Below are 19,539 nucleotides of genomic sequence, written 5' to 3'. Positions count from 1 at the left end.
ACAGTAAGACAGCTACCTTATTTTGGTTCTGTATATAATGAGAGATTTTCTTAAAAAAGGAAGAAAAACCCCCAATTCAAACAGTGGATAAGTCAACAAGCAACTAGTGGACAAGATGCAACATTAGCTACTTACCATTAGAATATGCTTGACATATTTTGACATATCCTGAATATCCCTAATGATATTAAGAGTTAATCAATCAATTAATTAATTAATAATCAATTAATTAATTGATATTCAATTAATCAATCAATTAATTAATTAGCACTTCAATGCAAATAATCCCAATACATATAATTAAAATATAAACAAATAAAAAGACCCCCTGAACCAATCACAACAAACAATAACATTTTCTATATGGTCAAAAGTTTCTGATTCCTGCCAGAAGGTTATTCTGAAGAACAGGCACTGTCTGTAAAAAACCACAACTGCTTTCTAGCTCTACCTCCTCTCCCCGCAATTAACATCACACTTTATCAGTAAGGTCAATTTTAGGTAATATTTGCAGTCTTGGAGTCAATTAGCATCAAGCCACAAATGGCTTTATGCATTAAAAACAAGCAAGGTAAATTGCATCCAGAAGCTTCTCAGGAATCAATATGAGCTCAATCATATCGTATCACACATTTATAGCAAAGTATTGGCTAAATTTTCCAAAATTCACTCTTAAAATTGCCCTTTGATAAATCCTATCAGTAGCTGGAAATAATGTTAGGACCTCTCTGTGCCTCTTCCTACCCTCAAAATTGTATAATGGGCAAAAACTAAACCGACTTTAACTTTAACTGCTGCTGTTAACCAAAGAAACAATATGCTTTTTTCCATTCTATTTATTTATTTGTATTTATTTATTTATTAGATTTGTATGCCGCCCCTCTCCCTTCTCCTCTAATGCAGTCTAATGTCAGTTCGTTTAAAAATTTTAAAACAACAGATGAAAGATAATGAGCCGGAGTGGCGCAGCAGGTATAGTGCTGCACTGCAGGCCACTAAAGCTGACTGTAGATCTGTAGGTCAACGGTTCAAATCTCATTACCGGTTCAAGGTTGACTCAGCCTTCCTTCCATCCTTCCGAGGTGGGTAAAATGAGGACCCGGATTGTGGGGGCAATACGCTGGCTCTGTTAAAAAGTGCTATTGCTAACATGTTGTAAGCTGCCTTGAGTCTAAGGAGAAGGGCGGCATCAAAATTGAATAAGTAAGTAAGTAAGTAAGTAAGTAAGTAAGTAAGTAAGTAAGTAAGTAAGATAGACACTTTCACTATAAAGCATTTTCCTAATAACCTCAATTTTCAAGTTTCAATCTGTGCTTTTATTATTTACAGCCTGAAAAAGGGAATGTATACTATATCATGTACATGTTCTGTTCATTCAAATAAAGTACAGCACCTCAACATTATTGAGCATTTATGGTCGATTTTAGAGATTCAAGTAAGAAGTCGATTCCCATCACCACAGTCTCTAAAAAGAACTGGAGGTTGCTTTAACTGAAGAATGGGCTAAAATTCCTTTGGAAACAATTCACATTTTTTATGAATCAATACCTTGGAGAATCGGGGCTGTATTTGCCACAAAAAGTGGACCAACACCATATTAAAAGATATTTAGATGATTTTTCAAGGTGTTTCCATTGCTTTGTCCACCCCTGTATTCTATTCTACTACATTTTTAAAACTAAATTATAAATTGAGCCTTTTGATTGCTGTAAAGGAGGCACTGAAATCATTTTTACCAATTTGGCTTGTCATTTAAATCAAATGTATTATCTGTGATCAGTGTCTCTACATAATAAAGCAATAGTATAAAACATTTTAGGGATATATAAAATGCTCACATTGTAAAATTAACTTAGTTGATCATTCAGTTAGATGTAGATTTTGCATAAAGTAGAGGGATTCCTTGACTTGCAAAAGTTCATTTAGTGACCATTCAAAATTAGAACTGCACTGAAAAAAATGAGATTTATGACTACTGTAGCATCCCCATAGTCACAAGATCAAATTCAGATGCTTGGCAACTGGCTCATATTTATGACAGCTGCATCATGTCCCGGGATCATGTGATCATTTTTGCAAACTTCTCCCCAGCAAAGTCAATGAGGAGGCCAGATTCATTTAACAACTGGATTGCTAACTTACCACCACAATCATTCACTTAACAGCTCTGGTAGAAATGCAAAATAGGGCAAAATTCACTTAACAAATTTGTTACTTAGCAACAGAAATTTTAGGCTCAATTGTGGTCATAAGTCCAGGACTAAATGTAACAGAAAATTTAGACAGGTTTAAAGAAACAGAGTCATGAATATCTGAAAGTAAAAATTGTAAGCTAAATTTATTAGAATGATTAGAAAACCTGCTAAAATATAGGCTTAACTGGCCTTTAAGGGAGAGGGAAAAATGAGAAAAGAGAGACTGCCACAGACCTTCTGTGTTACCAATTTGCCTTTCTAGATCTGCTGCTTCTTCTGGTGTTGCACGAGGCAGGACTCCAGGATCACTGAAACTAGTACGTAACAAGGTCCCCATAACAAAAAGGAACAGAATTGCTCCAACTGCAGGAATTGCAGGCGTAATCTTCTCAGATAAATACGGACAACTGTAAAATAAAAAAAATAAAACATTAAGAATAAGATCATTTAAAAAACAACAAGTATTGACAATCAGTGTTGCTTTCTAAGTGGACAGTTTGATTTACTTGGAATTATATTGTGTTGTTTAAGTGTTCCCTTTATTTTTTTGAGCAATGTATGTATGTATGTATGTATGTATGTATGTATGTATGTATGTATGTACAGTACATACTTTATATGTCAATGTGGTTTACTTAGACTTCAGTAAGGCTTTTGACAAAATAGGCCATAACCTACTACCGTACTAAATAAAGTAGAAAATGTGGGATGGACAGCAACACCACCAGATGAAATAAAAAATGGCTAACCAACCACACTCAACGTGTAGTGCTCAATGGAACTACATCTACATGGAGGGATGTATGCAGTGGAGTACCACAAGGCTCTGATTTAGGCCCAGTACTCTTCAACAACTTCATCAATGACTCAGACGAGGGGATATATGGGGAACTTATCAAATTTGCAGATTACACCAAACTGGCAGGAATAGCCAACACTCCAGAATATAGGCGCAAATTACAGAAAGATCTTGACCAACATGAACAATGGGCGCTATCTAACAAAATGAAATTCAATGGTGAAAAAAGTAAGGTTCTACATTTAGGCAAGAAAAACAAAATGCACAGATACAGCATATGTGGTACATTACTCAACCGTAGTAACTGTGAGAGGAATCTTGGAGTCCTAGTAGACAACCATTTAAATATGAGCCAGCAGTATGCAGCAGTTGCCAAAAAAGCCAACACAGTTCTGGGCTGCATTAACAGAGAGATAGAATCAAGATCACATGAAGTGTTAATACCACTTTATAACGCCTTGGTAAGGCCACACTTGGAATACTGCATTCAGTTTTGGTCACCACAATGCAAAAAGGATGTTGAAAAACGAAAAAAGAAAAAGGGCAGAGAAGTGCAACAAAGATGATTAGGGTCTAGAAGCTAAAACATATGAAGAACAGTTGCAAGAACTGGGCATGGCTAGTTTAATGAAAAGACGAACCAAAGGGGACATGATAGCAGTGTTCTAATATCTCAGGGGTTGCCACACAGAAGAAGTCAACCTATTCTTCAAAGCACCTAAGTGTAGAACAAGAAGCAATGGGTAGAAGCTGAACAAGGAGAGAATCAATTTTGAACTAAAAAAAAATTCCTGACAGTTAGAACAATTAATCAGTGGAACAGCTTGCCTCCAGAAGTTGTGAATGCGAAGCTTTTAAGAAGATGCTGGATAGTCATCTGTCTGAAGTAGTGTAGGATTTCCTGTCTAAGCAGGGGGTTGGACTAGAAGACCACCAAGGTCCATTCCAACTCTGTTATTATTACTTATATATGTACCGGCATGTATTCAAAACAGTTTGACAATTAGTCAATCCCTCTATCAATTATCAATATATATGTATATGTTAATCCGGACTAGTACAAATCCTTTTTTGTTTTAAAGAAATAAATACATTTCCAGATATTACCTAACAAAGACTCACTAACAGTCCCATTCATTTTAATGGGATGTCTGGTGATGTGGCAGTGACACAATAAGGTGAGGGAACTGGCAGGCAGCAGGTGAGTGGATGCCCACTACAGGTGCTGCCATGTTGGATCTGAAGTGACAAATGCTCTTTAATATTTTATTTATAAGGTGCTAAGGTTTCACTTTCATTTTTACTGCTTGCCCTTCCTCCTCTCACTTAGAGCCTGGTGGCACAGATGCATTTCTCTTCAAACAATGTACAATGTAGTCTATATAAATTTGCAAAACAATGGGATAAAGGAATATTCCTGAACTTTGTTTTAGGATTTATCTCATAGTTACTGTGAAATAGTGTGAATGCATCAATGCAGTGCAAGTTATCTCAGCTTGCACAGCCTGGATTCATTGAATGAGTTTACCAAAAATATAAATATTGCAAAATATACAGCCTCATGCTACATAACTAATCTCCATTTCATGCTGAATAAACTAAATTATTAATGTATCTTAAATAGAAAACTATCTTTAGATAAAATTTTACTCCAAAAACATTTTATCAAAATAAATTTGATAAACATAAAAAATAAAATTTAAATTAATTTTTTTAAAAAAATCATTGATTTTTGTTCACCCTGGCCTTTAATATATTAAGTATTTAAGTAGGTATCCATTTCCATAGCTTATAGTATATAAAATTCATTTAACAGTAAAAATTATGTAAGCTCAGAATCATCTCATCCATTTTAATATCAGCTGTAAAAATGTGACATTTGCTACATTTGATATTACTTCTTATGCTTCATGAAGTGTTATGCCATTTTGCACTAAGAAAAGTCCTTTGATATGTTTATACTGACATTTTAAACTTGATTTTAAAAAATATTTTTACAAATGTTTTATCTTGCAAGCAAGCATGCCCTTCAATAAATAAAATCAAAATTCTGATGTTGCCTATATCAGAAATATTGTCTAATAATAATTAGACAATTGTCTAATACCTGAAAAGCAGATCAGGAGATTATTCTTATCAAATTCTATTTGCTAAATCTGGTCATCCTCTAAATGGTTTATGGTAAAATGCAATTTTTTTCCCTGGATATCAAGCATTTGAAATATCAGCACATTGCTTAGTATGCAAGTCAATGATTTTGTATAACAGGAAATGGATAACATGTGCAACAGATTTATAAATATTTCTGTTTAGATAAACAAGGTTGAGTCCAAAATGAATGAATTAATCACAACAGCCATATATGCCAGATGTTTCTAAACATTTGTTTTGGCTACGCTATCCACGTTATGTTTAATTCAGAAAAGGGCAAACAAACTGCATCTGTTGAACTCATGATAGGGAAAGGAGGTGAAATAAGAAGTATAGAATGGGAATTCCATCCTTCATTTTCTTTCCTTATTTGTCTTTTTTGTACTCTCACCTTTGCCCCGCTGCTGGGCCCCCGCAAACGCCACCGACATCTTTGAATCCCCCCCTCTGCCTGAAGACGCCTAAGCGCAGCACGGCGGCTCCCTTCTCGACACCTCTCAGCAGCCAAAAATAAAAAAAAATATTTAAAAAATCCCCAGAAACGACAGGCTACCTGAAGGGAGGAAGCAGTTACCCGTTGGGCAGAGCCATTTCCTTCCTCAAAAACTGTGTGTGTATGTGTGTGTGTGAGGTGAAGGCCTGCTATGGCAGGCCGCTCACAAACAGCGGGCCGCCCCTTGCCCAGGTCTGTTGTAGACTCTCTCTCTCTCCCCCCCCTCTCTCTGTAATTGCAATATTATACCAGAATTTTGAACAAACATACATAAATACAAACACATTTAATATTGAGTCATTTTTCCTCACTCCGTTTTGTCCTCTGCTACAATTCCTCCTCATTCATTCTCTTATTTGAAACAAACAAATGTTAGCATCTTCAGATACTCCATAACTCACCCAGGTATTCCATTAATTTAGTAAACAGCAATAGCACTTAGCACAGCGCTTTACATCTCTAAAAGTTTTACACAGTCAGCATACTGCCCCCAACAATCTGGGTCCTCATTTTACTGACCTCGGAAGGATGGAAGGCTGAATCAAAATTGAGCCTTTGAGGATCGAACCCCTGTCAGCCAACAAAATTACCCTGCAATACTGCATTCTAACCAGTGCGCCACCATGGCTCATAAACCTTTCGTATGCAGGACTGTTCACTATATCTTGTTTACAGCCATTAACTACATACCACAAAAATTCTTATTGTCATGACCTGCATCAATCATAGGCATCCATTTTTATTGTATTTATTTGTAAAGTGTATTAGCCGCTCATCTTGACACAAGCTAATTATGGATGGAGGTTTGAACCTAGGCATCTCAAATAAGCTAACTTATAGACATGTCTCCAAAATTTGGACACACAATTTCCAGAGGAATGAATTTGTGAAAGTTCTGGCTGCTGTTAGCCTGTTAATTTCAAAGTTATGTGACGGTTTCTCAAACAGTCTTGCAGTCCCTCCTGCCCTCCCCCACTCAGCCTTCCTGCTGGGAAGGGGTTTCTGATGCTGTTTGCCACATTTCCTCAAGGAAAATTGATGGAAAAGTCAGCAAGAAGTCAGGAATCACTCCTGCTCCCACTGCTTTTTTAAAAATCACTCTTTATTTATTTATTTATTTATTTATTATTTAGATTTGTATGCCGCCCCTCTCCGCGAACTCGGGGCGACTCACAACAAAAATATAAACAATCGTACAAATCCAAATAGATTCAATAAATTTAAGTATTTAAAATAGTTTTAAAAAGAACCCCACTATATTAACAAGCACACACACAAACATACCATACATAAATTGTACGTGGCCGGGGGAGGTGTTTCAGTTCCCCCATGCCTGATGACAAAGGTGGGTTTTAAGAACTTTACGGAAGGCAGGGAGAGTAGGGGCAGTTCTAATCTCCGGGGGGAGTTGGTTCCAGAGAGCCGGGGCCGCCACAGAGAAGGCTCTTCCCCTGGGGCCCGCCAACCGACATTGTTTAGTTGACGGGACCCGGAGAAGGCCCACTCTGTGGGACCTAATCGGTCGCTGGGATTCGTGTGGCAGAAGGCGGTCTCGGAGATATTCTGGTCCGATGCCATGAAGGGCTTTAAAGGTCATAACCAACACTTTGAATTGTGACCGGAAATTGATCGGCAGCCAATGCAGACTGAGGAGTGATGGTGAAACATGGGCATACCTAGGTAAGCCCATGACTCTTGATCATTCCATATCTCGTTGAGGCACAGAGATATACAGTTTTCTTGTTGTGAGCCGCTCCGAGTCTTTGGAGAGGGGCGGCATACAAATCTAATAAATAATAATAATAATAATAATAATCTGAAATTATGACTTAAGGATGCATAGGTTGTCTAATCTGTCATGAAACTTGCTGGGTTAGAAAGCTAAAATATCTCCAATCTTTTAATATTAACACAGTTGTTATAATTTTTCACGTCTTTTCCTTTACTGTTTTCTTATTTCTTATTTTACCATTTCTGAAATAATTTCTGGGATATATATTAGGATATGAAAGCAAGAATTAATGCTGACATGCCGGGAAATCTATCTTTTCCCAACCTATATTCTTATCAAGAGAAAAATACTATTTTTCAGGAAGGCTGAATACCGAGTTGGTTGCTGTTTGTTTAAAAAAAAAAAATCAAATTTAGGCAAATCATATAGCTTTAATAAATGATAATGAATTTTAAAATACTAGGCTTCAAGTTTACATCAGCATGAAAATGCCATATGTACTTCTGTATTGTTTTAAAGTAAGTAGTTGATTCAACCAGGTTCACAATGAATATATCCAACTGATTCAGTTTTCAGATAATTAATAAACGGATATGGGTTTTTTTGTTAAACTTTTTCTACAAGCTACACAGGAAATGATATAGAATATTTTAAGATGCGACAGTAAAACTGAAAGGAGAGTTGCATCATACTCATAATTGTATTTGCAATTTTACATATTACAGTGTTCCTTCACTTTTCGAGGGGGATGTGTTCCGAGACCGCCCGCGAAAGTCGAATTTCCGCGAAGTAGAGATGCGGAAGTAAATACACTATTTTTGGCTATGAACAGTATCACAAGCCTTCCATTGACACTTTAAACCCCTAAATTGCAATTTTCCATTCCCTTAGCAACATTTTAGACTATTACTCACCATGTTTATTTATTAAAGTTTATTAAAAAAATATTTATTAAAAGCAGACTAAAATTTGGCGATGACATATGATGTCATCGGGTGGGAAAAACCGTGGTACAGTATAGGGGAAAAAACTGCGAAGTATTTTTTAATTAATATTTTTGAAAAACCGTGGTATAGACTTTTCGCGAAGTTTGAACCCGCGAAAATCAAGGGAATACTGTACATGTTATAGCCCCCTTAAAAAGGGAAGTCTTTCTCTGGGTCTGAGCCCCATTTAATCTCAAAACTGATTTAAACATTCAGAATAACTAAAATATTTTTGAGCAGTTATTAGAACATTGTAAAATATCATTCCGATATATACTATCTCCCTTGCATAATGAAGAATTTTAAAGAAAAATAGGTATTTTTCAATTTTTCATAAACTTATAGGGCAAAACATCATTTATGTAATGAAATATTTTAATGAAATGTGATGAAGAGTATTCAGGAAGGGAGATCTAATAAAAAGGATTAACTGCTTAATAACTAGCTGCTAAAGCCAGGGCCGCCGATAGGGCGGTACTACTGGGAGTGGTGTCACGGGCCCGGCCAAATTGAACAATGAGGGGGCCCCGGTTTTGCCCGCCGGCCTCCTGGCGCCTACAGTAATTTGTGCCCAGTGAGAAGCTCCTCGCACATGCGCAGTACCGGCCCTCTCTTGCCGGCCGCCTGCCTCACCAACGAAAAAGGCGGGCCCTCTGGCCCTCGCGAGGCAGGACTCGAAGCCCCGACGGAGCCTTTGGCAGCGCGGTCCTCCAGTCCCAGAATAAAGCGTGCGGCGAAGGTAGGAGCCCCTTTGGGGTGGCGGTTGCGATTGTGTTAGTTGCGCTTGTGTTAAATTTTGTTTCTTTCCTAAGCAGCCTTCTGTGTAAAAAAATCCATTTGGGAACGAGTCGTTCCCAAATGGATTTTTTTACACAGAAGGCTGCTTAGGAAAGAAACAAAATTTAACACAAGCGCAAGTTGTAGGCTTCGCACGCGTGCGCCAGCGTCCCCCAAAAGGCCCCCCCGCGCGCCCTTTTCCAAGGGCGCGCATGAAGCCGCGGCCGCCCCCCCGCACCTCTAGCCCCCTCGCGCCCCCGTGGCTGCTCGCCGCTGCCCTCGCCCACCCGCTCCGCCTCTCTTTCTTCTCTGCAGGCATTCTCACAGCAGGGGCTGCCAGCCGGCGAAGGCGATTTTCAATGTTGGGCGTGCGGGCTGACGCGCGCTCTCTCCATCTCCCTGCCAACCTGCCCGGAACATTCAAAGTAAGAGCGAAGGTTTTTCTTACTTTGAATTTTCCGGGTTGGGCTGGCAGCAGGGGGATGGGGAGAGCTTGCGTCAGCCCGCACGCCCGACATTGAAAATCGCCTTCGCCAGCCTCCGGAGAACGAGAGAGAGTGAGAGCGACGACAGAACAAGATAGAGAGAAAGTGAGAGAGAGAGAGAGAGAAATAGTGGGAGAAAGAGATAGCAAGAGAAAGAGAACGAGAGAGGGAAAGAGTGTGAGAGAGAAAGAAAGAGAGAGAGAGAAAGAAAACAAGAGAGGGAAAGTGAGAAAAAGAGAGAGAGAAAGAGGGGGAGAGATAGAGAAAGAGAGAGAAAGAAAAGAGAGAGATGAGAGAGGAAGGAAGAGTGAGAGAGAAGAAGAAAGCAAGATAGAGAAAGAGAGAGAGAAAGAAAGTAAGAGATGAGAGAGGAAGGAAGAGAGAGAGAGAGAGGAAGAAAGCAAGATAGAGAAAGAGAGAGAGAGATGAGAGAGGAAGGAAGAGAGTGAGAGAGAGGAAGAAAGCAAGATAGAGAAAGAGAGAGAGAGATAGAAAGAGAGAGAGAAATGAGAGAGGAAGGAAGAGAGTGAGAGAGAGAGGAAGAAAGCGAGAGAGAGATATAGAAAGAGAGAGAGAAATGAGAGAGGAAGGAAGAGAGTGAGAGAGAGGAAGAAAGCAAGATAGAGAAAGAAAGAAAGAGATGAGAGAGGAAGGAAGAGAGTGAAAGAGAAAGAAAGCAAGAGAGAGAAAGAGAAAGAAAGAAAGAGATGAGAGGAAGGAAGAGAGTGAAAGAGAGAAAGAAAGAGAGAGAGAGAAGAGTGGAAGGAAGAGAGAGAGAAATGATAGAAAAAAGGGGAGAAAAAAAGAGAAATGAGAAAATGATTGAGGCAGAGAATGACAGAAAAGAGAGAGAAACAGAGAGAGAAGTGATTCTTGATTTAAAGCATATGGTAAAAGCACTTAAATAATAACAGAAAAAAACCCAGCCCTCACCTGTTTTTATTAATAGTTTTGCTGGTTGTTTTAGTTTTAATAGTAATGGATTTGGGTTTTTTTAAATTATTATTGACAAAATTGAACGGGTCCAAAGACGGGCTACAAGAATGGTGAAAGGTCTTAAGCATAAAACGTATCAGGAAAGACTTCATGAACTCAATCTGTATAGTCTGGAGGACAGAAGGAAAAGGGGGGACATGATCGAAACATTTAAATATGTTAAAGGGTTAAATAAGGTCCAGGAGAGAAGTGTTTTTAATAGGAAAGTGAACACAAGGACAAGGGGACACAATCTGAAGTTAGTTGGGGGAAAGATCAAAAGCAACCTGAGAAAACATTATTTCACTGAAAGAGTAGTAGATGCTTGGAACAAACTTCCAGCAGACGTGGTTGGTAAATCCACAGTAACTGAATTTAAACATGCCTGGGAGAAACATATATCCATCCTAAGATAAAATACAGGAAATAGTATAAGGGCAGACTAGATGGACCATGAGGTCTTTTTCTGCCATCAGTCTTCTATGTTTCTATGTTTCTATGAATTTCTTTTAATAAAAAAGGGATTTATTTATTTATTTATTTATTTATTTCTATGCCGCCCAGTCCCAAGTTTTACCTTATTTCCAGATTGCATTTCTTCTTAGAAACATAGAAACATAGAAGTCTGACGGCAGAAAAAGACCTCATGGTCCATCTAGTCTGCCCTTATACTATTTTCTGTATTTTATCTTAGGATGGATATATGTTTATCCCAGGCATGTTTAAATTCAGTTACTGTGGATTTATCTACCATGTCTGCTGGAAGTTTGTTCCAAGGATCTACTACTCTTTCAGTAAAATAATATTTTCTCATGTTGCTTTTGGTCTTTCCCCCAACTAACTTCAGATTGTGTCCCCTTGTTCTTGTGTTCACTTTCCTATTAAAAACACTTCCCTCCTGGACCTTATTTAACCCTTTAATATATTTAAATGTTTCGATCATGTCCCCCCTTTTCCTTCTGTCCTCCAGACCATACAGATTGAGTTCATTAAGTCTTTCCTGATATGTTTTATGCTTAAGACCTTCCACCATTCTTGTAGCCCGTCTTTGGACCCGTTCAATTTTGTCAATATCTTTTTGTAGGTGAGGTCTTCAGAACTGAACACACCGCTTGTAACCTGACTCTGCTCAGAATACTCGCCATTAACAATAACTCTCTGATGTCTACGCTTCAGCCAGCTGCAAATCCATTGAACTATCCAAATGTGGTCTCACCAGCATTCTATATAGTGGGATCATAATCTCCCTCTTCCTGCTTGTTATACCTCTAGCTATGCAGCCAAGCATCCTACTTGCTTTCCCTACCGCCTGACTGTACTGTTCACCCATTTTGAGACTGTCAGAAATCACTACCCCTAAATCCTTTTCTTTTGAAGTATTTGCCAACACAGAACTGCCAATACAATACTCAGATTGAGGATTCCTTTTCCCCAAGTGCATTATTTTACATTTGGAAACATTAAACTGCAGTTTCCATTGCTTAGACCATTTATCTAGTAAAGCTAAATCATTTACCATATTACAGACGCCTCCAGGAATATCAACCCTATTGCACACTTTAGAGTCATCGGCAAATAGGCAAACCTTCCCTACCAAACCTTTCCCTATGTCACTCACAAATATATTAAAAAGAATAGGACCCAGAACAGACCCTTGTGGCACACCGCTTGTAACCTGACTCTGCTCAGAATACTCGCCATTAACAATAACTCTCTGATGTCTACGCTTCAGCCAGCTGCAAATCCATTGAACTATCCAGGGATTAAGTCCAATCTTCACTAATTTATCTATCAGCTCTTTATGTGGAACCGTATCAAAGGCTTTGCTGAAGTCCAGGTAGGCAATATCCACGGCACCACCTTCATCCAACACCTTTGTGACATAGTCAAAGAAATCAATGAGATTAGTCTGACATGATTTGCCTTCAGTAAAGCCATGCTGATTTGGGTCCAATAAGTTATTGTTTTTTAGGTGCTGATTTATCCTCTTTTTGAGTAGAGTCTCCATCATTTTAACTACAACTGATGTCAAGCTAACTGGCCTGTAGTTACCAGCTTCTTCTCTACTGCCCTTCTTGTGAATAGGCACAACACTGGCCATTCTCCAATCCTCAGGAACTTCTCCTGTTAACAACTATTGGTTAAACAAATCAGTCAGGGGGGTAGTAATGACAGTTCTGAGTTCTTTAAGAACTCTGGGGTGGATGCCATCTGGACCCATTGCCTTATTTATCTTTAATCGTTCAAGTTCTTCTAAGACATCGGCTTCTAAGATCACTGGAGCTGAATCCGTACAGTTGGAGGTTCCGCCCATTGCTTCTTGTACTACCTTCAGGTGGCATGGAGAATAAATAGATGCCATCTGCTCTGTGGCAGCCCTTTAAGGATTGGGAAACTACTATTATATTCCCCCTCAGTTTTCTATTTATTGAGCTAAACATACTCATTCTCTTAGCCCTTGTTCATAGGATTTAGCCTCTAGGCCAGGGGTGTCAAACTCAATTTCATTGAGGGCCACATCAGGGCTGTGTTTGACCTCATAGGGCCGGGGGAGGGCTTGCCCAGGGTGTGTGGCCATGGTGGGCATGGCACGGGATTTGGGGGGGGCAGTAGTTTTAAAATGGCCGGGGGGGGGCAGAACTTAGGCTGTATGGGGCCCCAAAATTCCTGATGGTGGCCCTGGCTAAAGCAATAACTATACAAATGTTGAAACATAGGAGGACAGTTCCACAATTGCAGTTCTAGTGAATGACTGGGTAGAAAATTTGGAAAATAAAACCTGTGGGGGGAAAGATATTAAAAACTTATGTATCTAATATTCTTCAAGGTACTCTTAACATTTACTAACTGCAAATAACAGTGAAATCCACATTATGTGAGAGCATTTCTGGTCTTGCACAAGACTTTGTTCTGCGGTTTTTTGGCATCAATACATTCTAAGTACGGTAAATCCCCAGTTTTCAAATTAACAAAATTGGAAGGGACCTTGTAAGTCATCTAGTCCAACCCCCACCCCTCCAAACAGCAGACCCTACACTATTTCCTACAAATGGCTGTACAATTTCTTCTTGAAAGTCTCAGTGTTGGAGCTCTCACAACCTTCAAGGGTTTATCACTCTCACTGTCCGAAAGTTTCTCCTTATTTCCAGGTGGAATATCTCCTTGGTCAGTTTCCATCCATTATTCCTTGTCTGGCTTTCTGGTGCCTTGGAAAATAGCCTGACCTACTCTTCCTCTCTGTGGCATCTCTTCAAGTATTGGAACACTGCTATCATGTCTCCTCTGGTCCTTCTCTTTGCTAGATTAATCATGCCCAGTTCTTGTAACTGGTCTTCATGTCTTAGTTCCCAGTCACCTAATCATCCTGATTGCTCTCTTCTAACTTTCTTTAGTCTTGATGTCTTTTTTGTAGTGTGGTAACCAAAACTGAATGCACTACTCTAGGTGTGGTCTAACAAAAGCTTTATAGAATGGTATTAGTATAAAATAGAATTCTTTATTGGCCAAGTGTGATTGGATACACAAGGAATTTGTCTTTGGTGCATATATTCTCAGTGTACATAAAAGAAAATATACATTTGTCAAAAATCAAGTATTACCCTAGACTAGATTGTATCCTTCTATTAATGCATTTTAGGATTGTACTGACTTTTTTGGCTGCCGCTGCACACTACTGGCTCATGTTTAGTTGGTTGTCCATTGAAACTCCAAGATCCCTCCCACAGTGTGATTCCAGTAACATAATATTTCATAAGGGTATTTAAGAGACTTTCTTATAGAGGAAGAAATAAGTGATATAGAATATTAGATGCTACATGGGCATAACAGTGACCCAAAACATTTATATATAAAAACGTAATGACTTTAGCATATGATTTCAGATGCTGTTTTGCAATCATTTGCCTAAAGCAACTTCATCCAATAAACTGTAACTTGCTATTAAAATCTAAATTATCTCATTCAAGAAAAACAATTGTCCTTCTTCCTGCTTGCAATATCAAAAGCATAACACTGAGTCAATTTTCCTAGCAAAAGGATGCTCCTCATGTCTTCTAAAAACTCTTATCTCTCTCTCTCCAAGAAAAACATAAACAAAAGGCCAGCATCTGTAGTCTAAATAATGTTATTGTTCAGTTGAATGAATTCTCCATCATGTTTGGTACACCAGCTCACTAGGCACTTATGGTAAGAGAAAAAGCAGGAAAATATGGACTCCATTCTGCATCTTAGCACAGTAATCTTACATTAATAAAGAATCTAAAACATATTCTGAACATTCAGGGGGATGATAAATAGAACTATATAGCAATAAAACTATGATTAATTAACATTTAGCCTCTTAAAAAAACATTTGCTTTTTGGACAGTTCAGTAGCTATTTCTAGAACAAAATTTCACAAATTTCTTCTCATGACCCCCACTGACATTTCAATCACTATGAACACTCTTATGTACATTTGTATTAAGAAGATACTGTAGTATTCTCTTTCTTTCTCATAAATATGATCAGATTATAAAAACTTCCTCAGCCAATTATGCTGGCATTTCTATCAACCTGAATATAATCACCCGAGAACAAAATGCATTAAAGATCTGAAAAAAAAACCTCTAAAACATTTTATTAGTGTTCTGTCTCACACGATGCAAATGTAAATTCATGTTGAAGGCATCCAGGCATTTTTTTAAAAAAATGTAACAATTTGAATATATGCTGCTTGCATAATAATTTAGTCATTAATACCAACTCAGGATTTGGATTGGTTGCAACAATATCTCAGAGTAAGAATGCTTTAAGATAGTTTACAGAATCAAATGGGTAAGTTCAGTATTGTAACAGACTCTAAATTTTTGTTTCCATCTACCCACATAAATGGAGAACCATGAAATGAACATGCAATTTTACCACTTGACTATCAATTTATACATGATTGCTGGGATATTCAATATAATACCCAAGAATTTCTTTTCTTGATGACCTCCAGTTTATCAGTCCCAACCATTTTTTTCAGTTGTTAAGGGAGAAAAAGGAAATGCAATTTCATTTTCTAGAACATTTATGGGCCCCATCATGGACAAAAAAATATTAAAAATTGAAGTGGAAAAAAACCCCTTTTTTTCACTGTGGGGGAAAAAAACCAACAACCGTAGAAAGAGGGGATATACAGTGGTACCTCTTCTTACGAACTTAATTCGTTCCATGGCCTGGTTCGTAAGTAGAAAAGTTCGTAAGAAGAAGCAATTTTCCACATAGGAATCAATGTAAAGGCAAATAATGTGTGCAACCCCATCCCAAAAGTCACCCCTTTTGCCTTGCGCCGTTGGGAATCCCTGCCTCCGAACTTTCATTGCCAGCCAAAGCGCCTGTTCTCGCGTTGCTGGGATTTCCCTGAGCCTCCCCTCGCTGGGATTCAAAGTAGCGCCGGCCAAAATGAAGGGAATCCCAGCGAGGGGAGCCTCAGGGGAATCCCAGCAATGCAAGAACGGGCACTTCGGTTGGCAATGGAAGTGCGGAGGCGGGGATTCCCAGTGAGGTGAGGCTCAGGGGAATCCCAGCGCTTCGGCTGGCAACGGAAGTCTGGAGACGGGGCATCCCAGTGGCGGTGGCTCAGGTTCGTAAGGTGAAAATAGTTCAGAAGAAGATGCAAAAAAATCTTAAACACCGGGTTCATATCTCGAAAAGTTCGTTAGTAGAGGTGTTCGTAAGAAGAGGTACCACTGTAGAAATAATGATAGAAAAAAAAAACACAAAGAAACCCCCAGCAATATAAGTATTTTGCCATTGGTCATAACCATACAGCAGCCATGTAGAAATTGCATTATACAAATATTTCAAAATTCCAAATATTCTGAAGCAATTTCAAAAGCCTCATGCAAACCCGCAGCTTTGGGTCATTTTCTCAATGAATAATAGAACATGTATAATGGTTTTCATGCAATTCATCTAATTTTAGGATTTGTGGGAAGAACTGATCAAGTTTCAAAATATATTTTTACAGAAGTATTAAAAAATTAATAGAGTTCACAAACATTTTAAGCACCACTGCATAGTTTTTAATAATATTTAAGAAAATAGTTTTGTTACTGAAATTTGTTAAACAGCATTCCTCTGATAAAATGCCAGGTCAGAATGTCATTGTGTTCAGCACATTTATTATTTTAATAAAAGGAATGCAAACAATAATAATGGGATGCGGACTAAAATGGACAACAAAATAGAAACACAGGTATAGTTAAAATGACCAGGGAAGTTGCTTGGTCATTGGTTGATAACTCTTATTGATTAAAAATAAACTGATATTATAATTTTATTGATTTTATTGACTGGCTATAACTTTTATTGAGGATAACTATATAGAATATTGTATAAAATGTAGCAATTTGAAGGCTAAATAAATTAAAGAGAAATCTAATAAATTATTTCCTTCTGTTTTCGTTGTTGACAGAATCTATCCATAAATTAATGTCTTCCACCCACAGAACAGAGTCAGCCTATTGCTGCACTACTATGTAATTGCATTAAAACATTAATAAATATTTTTTTTAAAAAATTCCATAAAATGATAAATCCTTTATTGACAAGCTGAAGGAAATGCTTGATCTTGGTGTAGTGCTTAACAAATAAACTTCATTTTTTCAGAAGAAACTGACTGGATACCAGTCATTACATCAACAGTTGTAAAGTGCTTGTTTATTTGGGGGAGTAGAGTCAATTCTTTTTTTCCTGAAATATCAAGTTCATTATATTTATCCATTGTATTAAAATAGAATCTTACAACTTTAGAATTGTGTGGCAAGATCTATAATAGATCTGAGCATTCTGAATCTCAGAATGTTTTTATTCCCATTCTGTTCATACAGAAAATTTGGCTATGGAATAATTATTTCTTAATTATTACTTGTTAGGAACACAAGAAAATTTGAGTAAATGTAGCTCACTAAAAATAAATATTCAATGTAAATATTTAGTCACGTGCATACTTGAAACAAAATAAGTGAAAGGTGTATATAATTTTAACCATCACTCACATCTATGGTAATTCCCTCCACCCAAATTTCCACCATAAAGTTTACTTTACGAAAGTGAACATTTTTATCAGCCCTATTTGTTTGTGATAAGCTGATTTCATCAGCAAATTATAATATTAGCATGTAGCTCATCTGTTTTTTATATGAAATTCAATATCAATATCTGTTCACTGCTTCCTCTACTTCTATCCTTCAGTAGAGTCTTTTATTATCACTAACGAAATGCAACAAGCATGAAATCATGTCACATTACCTCAACTAACTAAAACCCATGATTAAATAAATATTTAAAACATTTTCTCCCATTTCTGTTCTCACTATATCGTATTACAATCATGACATTCTGAGACAAACCAAACCTTTCAAAACCAATTTTAGAGAAGCCTTTTTCTTTAAGTTGATCATGATATTGGCAGAAAATAAAGCTTTTAAGGATCCTAATACAGTAGTGTTTCTCAAATAGTGGGGTGGACCCCCATGGGGGGGCACGGAGCAATGCCAGGGGGGACACGTGACCCCAAAGAATGTGCTTTTTTTGCTGCAGGGAGTAAGGTTTTTTTGCACCGAACAATAGCACACAGCACACAGAGCAGGAGATATGAAGTGCAGATAACAAACCCTTGAGAGACACCATGGAAAATAATAGGGATGAAAAGAAAGGAGGAGAGAGACAGAGATAATGAGACAAATGTAAGTCTCCCGAAAGCTAAGATGAGGAAATATGATGAAGCGTATGTAGCGCTTGACTTCACTGTGACTATGGTGAGAGATGAGGAAAGACTGGTATGTTTACTGTGTCTATAAATGTTGCAGCGGATAGCATGAAGCCAAATAATTGAAGGCATCATTTAAATACATTACACCCCAATCAGGCTGATAATCTGTTTGCATTTTTTCATTTAAAACCTGCCAAATATCAACCATCCTGGTGGAGAGTTGGGGCGGGTGCAAAATATTTACTTCTTCGGGGGGGGGGGGGGCATAACAGAAAATAATTGAGAAGCACGGCCCTAACATAAGCCAGAGATTAGTAACCAGCATCGTACATGTAACCTCCAAATCAATCAGTCTATCTATCTGCCTATCCATTTCGCTTCCCCTCAGTTTTGTTTGCAGGGCTTATACTTCCTTCAATTGATCAACTCTGATTAGAACATAGCTCTCCAAATCTGTGAATTGAGACACAAGCTAAGTTTGTCATCCAGTGTATTAGTCAAAACAGTCCCGCTTCCATGACTTGATGAAACAATCAAGAATCCAGAGACTATAAAAACCTGGAGAGAAGAAGCCATCTGAGGTGATCCTATTCCTGCAGAGGGACCAGTGAATGAAAATGGTCAAGAGATTAGCAAGTCTCACAATATATTGGCATTCCCAATCAAAAGATTTCAGATAAAAACACCACAGATTTCACAGCTGTTTTTCATCCATGATTGGAGTATAGGTATGGGGATTGAGTGGGAGGCTGTAGTTTTACAGTGATTCTGTAAAATTTATCAGAATTGAAATATACCAATATAAGAGCTCAATTAGTTAGCAGCATCTTGTCAAATATGATTGGCGTCATAAAGTTAAGCAGCGTCAGACCAGATTAGGGGCCTAACAGGAAACCCCAGTGCTGACAGCTAGACTACGAAGTTGAAAAACATCTCTGAAGAAGGCATGGAAAACCACTTCATATTGTTTCAAAAAACAAACAAACCCCAAAACCCAAACAAACTATGAAGCTACAAGTAGTCAAGGCTTACTTAGCTTTTATTGTAAGACGTGTAACACATTCAATTTAAGATGTGATTTTGTTAAAATTGTAATATGCAGTTTCTGATATAACTTATTTCAATGTAAAATCTATGCTCCCCTCACATAAAATAAGAAAAAAATATATACCATAATTTGATATTTCAGGTTTAGAACTGAGTTT

At 37.9% G+C, this 19,539-nt stretch overlaps 1 protein-coding gene across 4 annotated transcripts in view; it reads right to left on the bottom strand.

The window, feature by feature from the left end:
- Positions 1-19,539, bottom strand: part of ZDHHC14 (zinc finger DHHC-type palmitoyltransferase 14) — a 73,092-nt gene that overhangs the window by 43,086 nt on the left and 10,467 nt on the right. For all 4 annotated transcript variants that reach the window (XM_070733755.1, XM_070733757.1, XM_070733758.1 and 1 more), the window contains exon 2: positions 2,430-2,602. In XM_070733755.1, coding sequence (XP_070589856.1) covers positions 2,430-2,602 — 173 coding nt within the window. The remainder of the gene's footprint in view (positions 1-2,429; positions 2,603-19,539) is intronic.

This window comes from Erythrolamprus reginae, chromosome 1 (assembly GCF_031021105.1).
Source record: "Erythrolamprus reginae isolate rEryReg1 chromosome 1, rEryReg1.hap1, whole genome shotgun sequence".
Lineage (NCBI taxonomy): Eukaryota > Metazoa > Chordata > Lepidosauria > Squamata > Dipsadidae > Erythrolamprus > Erythrolamprus reginae.
The sequence above is the reverse complement of the archived record's forward strand: the minus strand, read 5'-3'. Positions and strand labels throughout refer to the sequence as shown.